General features: G+C 33.1%; 1 protein-coding gene across 3 annotated transcripts; it reads right to left on the reverse strand.

The window, feature by feature from the left end:
- Positions 1-2,406: 2,406 nt before the first annotated feature.
- Positions 2,407-8,626, reverse strand: LOC142640631 (cellulose synthase-like protein H1). Of its 3 annotated transcripts, none has more exons than XM_075814812.1 (10): positions 8,290-8,626; positions 7,743-8,082; positions 7,352-7,471; positions 5,746-5,862; positions 5,419-5,631; positions 5,150-5,264; positions 4,827-4,940; positions 4,145-4,194; positions 3,346-3,696; positions 2,407-3,065 (listed from the first exon to the last, which is right to left on the reverse strand). In XM_075814812.1, the coding sequence occupies exons 1-10, from the start codon at positions 8,547-8,549 to the stop codon at positions 2,511-2,513; spliced, it is 2,235 nt and encodes a 744-aa protein (XP_075670927.1). In that variant the 5' UTR covers positions 8,550-8,626; the 3' UTR covers positions 2,407-2,510. The 3 variants fall into 3 exon arrangements, with proteins under 3 accessions (XP_075670927.1, XP_075670928.1, XP_075670929.1); XM_075814813.1 differs by having other exon boundaries at positions 7,743-8,071; positions 8,290-8,429; XM_075814814.1 differs by lacking the exon at positions 3,346-3,696.
- Positions 8,627-11,515: the final 2,889 nt, after the last annotated feature.

Raw genomic sequence — 11,515 nt, forward strand, 5'->3', positions numbered from 1 at the left:
GGAAGAAATGTAAATTTTTTTTATCTTTATATACCGGAAGCGGAGGCAGTGACGAGGTGATGTGCTTGCTGGTCCCATGCCATGGAGTAGAAGGAGCCGCCGCCACGGCCATTGCTGGAGGAGGAGGCCCTGTGGGCCTCCTTGAGCTTCACTGACCGAACTTTCATGGCGGCTTTGGAAATGGGTTTGGCTTGGCTGGGTGGGTGGGAATTTGTGGATTTGCAATCTCTATTTTTAAAAGTCATGTCCATTAGTGTTTTAACGTGAGACTAACTGAAGCATTGATTTGGCAGTTTTGAATAGTTTAAGGAGTAAATTGGCCCATAAAAAAAGTTGAGGGGGTTTTTTGGCCACTAATTGAAAGTTTAGGGGGTGTATGAACATTTTTCCCTATAAAATATTATAGATTCCTCGTATTCACGGAGCATCTTTTTTTTTTAGTCTAAGAGGTAAAACTATTTGCAACTCTTAGAAACACCATTTTATTATATTTTTTTTTCCACAAATACTAATATATTCAATTGTAATTGAAGCAACATTGGTGTTATTCATATATCCCTACCCAAATCCTGCTATAGCTGTCTGAGCCTTCCTACACATGTCGATATACACACAATGCCTAGTATCTATCATTTATGGCTAACATAGGAATTAAAACTGAAATGAAAAGTATAAACCATAAATATTGAAAATTTTATTTTAGTGATAGAAATTCATTTAATTTAAAATAGTAATTAGAATAATATTAAATTTGAACGGTATAAAATTAGAGAACTTGTGCTTCATTATAAGAATCATCATTATGTGAGTCATATTTATCTACTTGTATATTGGTGTTCTTTTATATATATATAGTCGAATCACCCTTCCACCTCTCTGGTTCTTTTGTCCAACCCACTAGCAACATCGTACGCTTACCTTTCTTTGCCTCTTACAATTGATTTTTGATGCATTTGATGCTCTATGCTCAACCATTATTACCATGTATTTAAATATTGACAAAATAACTATTCAATTTATTATTAATTATTTAAAATTGATAGGAAACTATTGTAGGGTTCTAAAATCTAAACACGTAACTTTCAATCTTCTAAAACTAGTACAAGTGCGTGTATAAATAGTGTCCCTAATTCATTTCAATTATTCGTGCATTCTCATTTTTGTGCATATATTAAGTCACCCAAATGTGCATGAAGACTATTGTGCTTCTTATTTGTGTTGTGACCATTGTATATTAGAAAACAAGCACCCATACAAGAGACTCAAAACACAATTTATTACAGACGAAATATGTCTTAAGAAAATAGTGACAAACACTATCTTTGATTAGATTTGCGTCAATTATTATGTTTTCATCGGTCTATATCTATGAGTATACTTAATATATTGCTCTTATTTATTTACACATCATTCTATTTTCATCAATTATGTGAGCTAGTATTATTAATTTTTTTAATATATTAACACATTAAATACTATTTATAATATTTGTTGTTTATGTTTACAAAGTCACAAAAGTCTTTTTTTTTTTATGCGTTATGTCTTCTCCTAAAATATAATTTTCAACATCTTAAGGACGAACTATTTCTTAAGGAAATAGCGCAAACACAATCCCATGCTAGGTTTGCATAAATTATTCTATTTCATCCAATTTATGAGTATATTTAATTGTTTTTATTTATTCACTCATCATTCTATTTTTATCCATTCTATGAGAATTTTTAATTTTTATTTATTTATTAAAACATTAAAAAAAATTTGTTATGTTTGTTGTTTACAAAATCACAAAACTTTTTTTTTTTTTTTTTGCATTATTTCCAACAGAAACTTGCACCAACAACAAGACAAAATACTCCTACAGAACTCAAGGTTTAGAGGAGGGAATCAAATAGAGCAATCAAATTCAAATTTGAAATAGCTACTTCACATATATAATGGTTTTGATGAAACATCAAAGTTCCTACATAATACTTAATGCTCTTACTTTTGCGAGGTAACTTTGAGGGCATTGGTGTTACAGGATCCGTGTAAGTACATTAAAGTAGTAGCAAAGTTAATTGATGGCATATGATGCATGATAGCACATAATATACATTCAGATCCCGTCAAAGTAAAATGGGGAAGAAATTTTCAAGTAGATAACCTCAAGTTATTAGATTTGAGTACATATGAACAACAAACAAGTCAAATGAGATATCGAGTTTTATGATACCAACAAATAAGAGAAAATTATTACCATGATTCTTTGGAGGGCCATTCAGAACCTATGAACCAGGGATAAAAACTTAATCCCAATTCTAGCTCAGTGGATTAAACAAATCCATACTGACCCTTAAAAATACCTTCCTCATCAAGGAGGAACATACCCTAAATCACCTACTTCAACGACTAACAACTTAGAACAGCTTTTGATTTTCAAAATTAAAGTTTCAATCCATTTTGAGTTTATAATTTCAGGGATAAAGTCTCAACCCACTGTGAGAAAACAAAATAATTTCACGACCAAAGTCTCAACCCATTATAGTCATTCTACACAAGTGTAGAAATAATAACACTAATGCAGCTGACTTGCATATAGTGGATAAGGGAATTCCATGCTTTCCTTTCCCAAATAGTCCTTTCAAAAATGGCCAGAAGCATAGCACCAACCACACACTACACAAGACCTCGCCTAGCCCAGAACCAAGCCCATTATGAGCTGGCGGTTGCAGATTTAACAAGCTCACAATGAGCGCAGTCAAGTGCACCATTAAAATGGTTGTGCCTGGCACAAAAATTGGGGACTCGTCAAAGGTGAACCTACCGGCATCTACATCACGAGCGCCATTACTAGAAGTGGATTTGTCTTTCTTTGTAACTTCAAAGACTGTCTCGGATATTCTTAAGAGTTTGAGAATGACACTTAGAAATCCAAACAACCATGCATTCATTGTGGTTATTCTCGCCATTCTCTGGTTGTTCCACCAAGATCGGACTGAGAGGCCAGCTCTTAGATACTCGGATAGAGTGTAAAGGTGGTAGATGACAAAAACAACTATTGCTATATAAAAGGCTTGCTCTTGGACCTGCATGAACACAGTTTTAACTTCCAATAATGTAAATAGCTGTATCAAGTTGATTGACCTCTATTAATGACATGAAAAATGAGTGGTTTATATTTTCATTGTCACAGCATCAATATGATTTGTCAAATTTGGACTTATTCCACATGTATTCTATTACTTACTGATGAACATGATCATTATGCATGATATAAGATATTAAACTACTTGTTTAGCACAAAAAAAAAAATGATATTAAACTACTTAAATGTACATAAAAAGAACAAAATGCATGGGAAGGTACCTTGGGCAAGAAATGGGAGTTTGTGATGATACAATACGCGGGCAGAAAAGCATAGCATAGCTCTGGGATAGAGCGTAGGCCCCACGTGAAAACCCATAAATAGGCCAAGCACTGCCTCCAATGGAGCTTTGCAAAAAGGGTGGCCAATATGGGACAGTCTTTGCTTAAGAGAACTTCAAGCAGACCGGTAGCCCACCTCTTCTGTTGGGTCATTGCGGCAGGCCCACCAGAAGGTGCACACCCTAAAAAGCCCTGTGGGTTGGGGCTTAGAAAAGCTGACTTCCAACCTTTACTATGAATCCTTAGCCCAGTGAGAATATCCTCTGTTGTGGATCCATATAACCAACCCAGCTAGAAAAAAATAATAATAATGATGAGAGTGGCCCAACCAAAAGAAAAAATTAACAAAAGTATGAATAGTATCATGTCAAACTAGATTTCCAAAAAAAAAAAATTTGAATGTTTACAACAATGAGAGTGAGGATTCGACTCTAAATCTGTTTATATAAAATACTAATAGGCAATGGCACTAAACTACAAGATTTTTGACTAAATTAATTCCACCATAAAATAGAAAGAGAAATTTAAAATAAAATAAAAAAAACTATCCATTAATATAATGAGGACTACCAATTCCAGGTGTTTCTAATAGTGATAACTAGAATTTAAAAATGAGGGAAATTTTAGATATGAATATCAATGGTTTCAATATTATGTCTTATATAAAAATAAAATAAAATAAAAATGTAAATATATAATGCATAGTTAGTAGTTAGTACCATTAATTTTATTCTCTAACCTGTCTACCCCAGCTAGTACCATGCTCATACCCACAACCGGCAACTTGGTATGCTGTGCAGTGTGGCCGATACCGTACCGGTACCGGCCGTACCGGCCGGTACATACCGTACCGGCCAGTGCACCGGTATCGGTACACTTATATATTGTACCGGAAAAAATACCGGCCGTACCGGCCGCGTACCGGCCATACTGGCCAATTTCGGGCAATACCGGCCCGTACCGGGCGTACCGGCCGGTACAGAAAAAAGTTTTTTTTTTATTTTTTATTTTTAGTTTTGTAATTTTTGAATTTTTGTAAAGGCATAATGGTAACTTATTTACATTAACTTCTTAGTATTATTTGTTTTCTTAGTATGCAATGAACAACTAAACTTTCTATTTTTTATATTGTGTTTTTTTTTTCTTTTATTTGATACTAAAGTCAAAAACTATGAATAATTTGTTTTGAATTGAGGTAATGTTTTATAATAAACTTTTATATTTACTATAATATAAGTGAAATATTATATGTTTATAAACATGGTTCTAGAGATTTTGGTATGTGTGTGTGTGTGTGTATATATATATATATATATAATAGCGGTAAACCCGAAACGGTACACCGGTATTGACCGGTATCCAAAATATATCGTACCGGTGGCCAAACCGGTACAGCCTCCGGTACGGTATTGACTTCCTTGATGCTGTGTCAATTGGGTTTGAAAGATGATCTGGTGAATTTGTCTTTCCCTTGAAAGCATGAGAAACTGATTTCATCAATTCCTTTGAACTCCCAACTCTTTTTGATATTTCCTCTGCCAAACCCAATGTATTAAAATATATATACAGTTGATGATGCTATAAAAATTTTAAAAACCAAAAAAAAAATAAAAAATAAAAAATTACATAACTAACCTTATGCTTATCATTTCTAGTGTTACCACATAAAACTATTAAAAATAAATTTTCTATTTACTTTGTTTGTAGAGGAATGGTAAATGAAAATTTAAATTTATTTTCTTACCATTTACTGAATCTATATCATCTAGCTGTAAGCCATATATAACTTTTCTTCTATGAAAACATCCTGTTCCCCCATAGAAGATACCTTGCAGTCCAGAAAATCCGCATGCCATATACTAGCAATACCAAACCAAACCAATTAGTAAGTACTTTTCGTTAGTGCACATATAGCACACTATAATCTATATATGGTACAAATTACATTGTTTGTAGTTGGGAGAGAAAAAGAAAATAGACTCCTGTTTGTGAAGATTTGAAAATTTGACTCACTTCACGCATAACCACTAATTGATTGCCATAAGGATCGTCCTTTAATCCATCATAGAAAGCTTGTGTGAACTGAACAAATGCTATTTCTTTTTCACTATTCGAGCCAAGTAGGAGGCACATTGCATGAAGAACAATCTTTGGATTATTGGCATACATATCGCAGTCTACATTCAGCATGTAGGTGGCATTTGTCATCAACCCAGAGACTCTGGTCTACTCACAATATAAAAACAATAAAATGGAAATTAAATAAATATCACAGCTATTAGGTTTTATAAAAATCATATAAGAGTTTTTGAAATTTCTTTGGCATAAGAAACATCTTACTAAAACGTTCATAGCACCCGCTTTATAACGATGTAAATGATTTGGCCTCTTCTCTCTGGATAGATAGACCAAACCTGGCAACCCATCTAAAAGACCTTCCTTGTTCTCCCATATAACCTACAATAACAAAACCCAAATAAGCCTTTTAGATGGTATACTAGGCTTCATTACCATTTTACTAGTGATTCTTAACGTAAATTTGAATTCACTTTGAGTTTGTGCACTTTGATTCAGTGTTAACCATGGATTTTTGTTCAAGGGTATATATACATATGCATAGTGTGTATATACATCTTAGGGCTGGCTCGATAGAGTTAGGGCCTAAGATGATAAATTTAAGTGGTGTTTTATATTTAAATATCAATCAAATAAATCTATGTAACACTAACTAAACAAAGTTTAATTTGATGAATTAATACTATGCAAACTAAATTTAGTTTTATATAGAAAATCAAATATCTTGATTCAAACGTAAGGTTTAATAAAAAGAAACAAAAATTTATTATTTTTTAAGAAAAGATGTTTACTCTGCCTTAATTAAATAAGATGATGCATTGTTATAACTTTTGATGGTGTTAAGAAAGAGATAGAAAATGTCTAGTGTGTGGCCATGTAAAAGATTAGGTGACTAATATTGACAAACTTCCGTATATAATATTAATTTATAAAATTTAAAGCCAACATTTTTCCCCCAAGGTGCTTATGGTTTTCAATTGAGTTGAGTTTTTATTAGTCTAATATCTTGTTGACCATTTTGGAGATGAGAAAAATAGTAGACTAACTCTTTTTAAAATTTAAAAAAAAAAAACCCAGTTATTATCATTAAATTTGAAAAATGCTAAAGTCATTAAAAATATAAAGACAAATTGCAAACTACACTCCTATCTATCGTGCATATTTACATCTTCGGGCTGGCTCAATAGAGTTGCCTAAGATGATAAATTTAAGTGGTGTTTTATATCTACATATCAATAAAATAAATTTATGTACACTAACTAAAAATAATCACTCTACTTCTATCAAAACAAAAATAAAAATAATCACTCACTACATTAGTACTTTATAAAAAAAAATTGTAAAATAGTTTATGGTTTTAACATTTTCCATATTATTTTACAAGTAATGTTACAACCATAAACTATTTTATAACATTTTTACAAATTTTTGTTGTGACTAATTTTTATTGGTTCTCATCTAAACCCATCACTAATATTACTTTTTTCATTTATTAATAACTGCTTATTACATCAACAATTTGTAAAAATATTAGTTTTTCTAGCATTTTCTGTTGTTTACACTAAAGCTGACGCATGTCCGAAAATGATAGCATATTGATTTGGAATACTGCCTAATGCTAGAGTAATTATACCATCCACATAGTGGACCATGTCACTTATTCATCATTTCACTAAATAACTCACTTATTTATAATTGTTGAATTAATAGTTAATTTCTGTTTAAAACTTTTTTCTAACTCAGTAATTTAAAACAGGTGAAAAGTTTTTCGTGGAAAAATGGACAAATGATGTTGTCTACTAGGAAGATATTATAATTTCTCCTAATGCTGTATGCATGCCCGCACTGGAACGACACTATAAAACAGTACCTTGAGTATGGTTGGATGATTTTTGCTGTCTATTTCGGAGAAAGCTGTTAAATCACATGGCACGATGTTTTGGTTTTGGACGGCATCCTCTATTTTTACACAAAGCTGTTCATACTCATCCTACAAACATGAAAGACAAACAAGTCAACAAACAAGAAGATAAGGCATTCCGTATCTCTGTAGTCCCTTGTATTAGAGACAAAACTAATTCCCTCCACATCTTGATTCACTATTTCACCTCAATAATTGTAAATAAATGTAGAAAATGTTGTGTCGGTTAGATTTATTGTATTAAGATACCATTGACAACATATGCTCTCTAAGATATTCCAATTTTTTAGATTTAAGATAATAATCTTCAGATCTAAGTCTAACTACACCTTCATATTACCTTCATCCGTTTCCACTCTTGTTGAAAGTTACTTGACGTATCACTGCCACTGGACTTTGTGAAATCATCCCCTGAAAAGTATCTAAAAGGAGCTCTCACTTGAACATTGTACTTGTTACAAAATGGAACCCAAAGCTTGGCAAACTTTGAGGCCTCGACAAGAGAGTAATAGGTGAGAGGAGAACAGCCATCATCAGATACATAGCAAGCTAGCTTGTGAGAAGGGTAATCAACTGCCAACAAAGAGAGCACAGTGTTCACGGTGATGATTGGTGGTTCCAGCACTGGATCTGCGGTTGTGACAAACATGTCCACTGAGGGAAGTTCAACTTCGGGTACCCTCATATGAAAAAATTACAAATTAAAAGTTAGGAGCAACATAAAAAATCATTTATATATGCTTCAAACCAAGTAAAATTCATAGCAAAAATGACACATCAGAGATTTCACCACGATGAAGGAAAAGCAATGCAAAATGATAGTGTAATCATTAAAATCATAGCATGATTGAAGATTAGAGAATTGTTGACAAGATGATATTTGTTACCTTTGCAAGAGGCGGTCTGGATGGGTGTTGTAGTCCACAAGAGTCCATTTGGTGCTGATGACAAGAACCCAAGTGAAAGTGAACCATGACTCGCATAGGAAGGCTAGGATCCAAATGAAACCATAATGGTTGAGGAAGTAGAGACGATAAACAAGGAGTAAAAGAAGAAGAAAGAAGATAATGATATCAAACCCTCTCTGTATGGTATTTTTACGAGGGATTTTCTCAAACAGAGGGAGAGAGGTGGTAGCGTTCGCCATGAAGAGAAAAAGAAAAGAATTTCAGTGAGATTTTAGTTTTACATCTTCGTAAGCATCACTACCACTTTATTTATCTGCCACTAATTCCTTATCATTAACTGCTGCACAGTACCATTGCTCTTGAAGCATAACGACAATGTTCTTGAGAAGTACTACCACGTGGTAAGTACAATCATTTTTCTACCGTATTAAAAAAAGAGTAGTTGTAGTTAATTTAATTGGTAAAGTTCATAATTTTTGAATAAAAAATTTAAAACTTGTTTGGTTGTGTTGTTTGTATTTTCACAATTTTATTTTACTTAAACGTATTTTCACAACACTTAAATAACGTTATTAGAATAATATTATCAAACGGGTTCATAAAATTCAAATTTTGTCAATACTAAAAATTGATTGATATTTTATTTAAGTGATAAAGAGTATAATTATTAAAAAATTAAAAAAAAATAAAAAACAAAAAAAAATGTACAATTATTTCTCTTTCTTTTATTTCACTATTAAAAATAATCACAACACCAAACAAAGCAAAAAAAAAAAAAAACACCCACATCAGTGGGTGTAAAGTTGGGTAAAGATGTGCAAATTCATCCACGAGCTACAGCAACCGTGTATATTTACACAGTTACTATAGCTCGTCTATCTCTTATTTTATTAATTTTACGTTTGCCTGTTTTTTTTTCTCTCTTCTCTGTGCTCTACAAACTGCTTCTCCTTTCCTCATCTTCTTTTTTTTCCTCAGATGCACACAAACACACCCACACACAAACACATCCACACAGATAAATCAACAGAGATACACTTGCTCAAAAAAAAAAAAACACACACACACAGAGATACACAAACAAACCCACACGGACCAACAACAAAGAGACAGATTGGTGCTTGATTGGAACGATTGGTGCTTGATCGGTGCTTATGGAATGATCGGTGCTTGACTGGAACAATCGGTGTTTGTGGATCTTGCTTGATCGGAGCTCGTGGGTCTTGCTTGATCTGAGCTAGAGAGATCTAACTGAGAGGGGTCTTGCCTGATCGAATCTAGGGAGATCTTGGATTTGATCGGTGCTTGTGGATCGAAGCTAGGGAGATCTCGGTCAAATCTGATCTGGTCAAATCTGATCGGTGCTTGTGGATCGGAACTAGGGAGATCAGTGCTTATGGATCGGTGCTTGATCGGGTCTTGCCTGATCGGAGCTGTGGATCGGTGCTTGTGACTGAGATAGTATGGATTAGACTGAGAGGGAGAGTTGATCTGAAAAATGAGTAGAAATGGGTATAGAGAGAGAGCAACAAATTAGAAAAAATGGGTAGAGAGAGAGCGCGCACTTATTAAAGGGGGTAGTTGAGAGAAAAAAATAAAAATTTTGAGAAAATTGATTATTTAATTAAAAGAGGTGATAGAATAGATGAATTGATGTGTGTATTTTGTAAAAATCGATGTGTAAAATAGAAAAAGTTGGTTTTTAGTGTAAAATGGATGTGTAAAATGAACGAACTGATGTGGTTCCTCTAACGGTGGGTTTTAGTCAAATCAATTAGTAAAATTTTTGTTGTCTAATAATTAGAGATTTGAAATTTAAACCACGTTTATAAAAAATAAACTAATTGGTATTTTTTTTTTAGAGAAGATCTAATTGGCATTTTACTATTTTAGCATAATGATAAAGATTGTGGATTTAGATCCTTTAATTTCCCTACAGAACTCTACCAAATAGATTTCTTTAAATTCTAACCACTCTTTTATGATTTAAGGGTTTAGATTTTACCATGTCAGAATTCCACTAACAATACTCTTAAAATAATAAAATAATGTTACAAACAAAAAAAAATATAGATTATTGTTAATGAAGGTGGCATGGCAGAATCTAGACCCTTAAATCATAAAAGAATTGTTATGATTTAAGGGAATCTATTTGGTAGAATACTCTAAAAAAATCTAGAGGATCTGAATCCAAAGATCATTTATTTATTATAATGTGGATATTACAAGTTAAAATCCTATTGTATTTATCCAAAATAAAAAATCATTGATCCACTTGACCAAAAGCCTACTTTGTGAAAACCTATACATATAATTATAAAAAATAAAACAAAACTACATATACAAATCACATGCTTTTAAACGTCTCGGACCTCCCAGATGGGTCCTTGCTAGTTCAGTTTCAGATTTGAATGGCCCAAATCTCTTTTGTATGTGTTTCTTCCTTTCATCTTTCTCATCAAAGAGGAATTATTCACTGAAGAAGTTTTTTTTTTAAGTAAATTTTTTATTATCTACTTATGATTTAAAAAATAGTGATGCTAGATGATGATGCAAGAAATTGGCAGTTGAGCTCCTTGTCGTAGTGGATGGACGAAGCTGTGATTGGGGTCGTCTCTGTTGAAGGAAAACCTGCAAAATGAATTGGGTGGAAGAGTAACACACTAGTGTGGCGTTAGCCAAACTGCCTCAGATGCTTAAGTCAATGAGGGAGAAAAAATTTAGAAAGAATAGACTAGAGAGTGATTTTTGTAGAGTATTTGTGTGTACCTTTAACTTCTGTTCCTTTCTCTTTTACAGTTGTGTGCCTCATTAATGGGCAATGAATAGCTGTATTTATGCTCAATGGCTAGTGCATTACAAAATCTTTGTTTGAAGTTCACAGCTCACTTTGTGGCCATTACTCTGTCTGTTACGCTTTGTCATCAATGAGCGCAATAAATGCATAATGTCTTCTCTTGGTTAATGACGATCTTAGCTTAATGACAGTAATAAATTTTTGACTCATCAGTTGCCCCCTTGTTTTAATTTTCGTCTGTTAGACAAGATGAAAACATAGTCGTCTAATGCTTCGTATTCTGTGTAAGGCACACTTATGATAAGTTGATATTAAATTCGTTGATGGCCAAGTGTACGGTCAGGATGTGTCTAACGTGCAAACTTTTCTCAGCTTTCTCGCGCATGCCTTGGTCACCGATTTCACATT

This window comes from Castanea sativa, chromosome 6, assembly GCF_040712315.1.
Source record: "Castanea sativa cultivar Marrone di Chiusa Pesio chromosome 6, ASM4071231v1".
NCBI lineage: Eukaryota > Viridiplantae > Streptophyta > Magnoliopsida > Fagales > Fagaceae > Castanea > Castanea sativa.

Bases quoted from the DNA above. Each gene is read 5' to 3' on its own strand.
- LOC142640631 (XM_075814812.1), bottom strand. From the start codon at position 8,549: ATGGCGAACGCTACCACCTCTCTCCCTCTGTTTGAGAAAATCCCTCGT. The intron at 5,863-7,351 runs GTACTGTTTTAT...TTGTTATTGTAG, and splicing joins ATCATCCAACCATACTCAAG to GTTATATGGGAGAACAAGGA. The intron at 4,195-4,826 runs CAAGGAAGTCAA...ACTGCACAGCAT, and splicing joins AAACCCAATTGACACAGCAT to ACCAAGTTGCCGGTTGTGGG.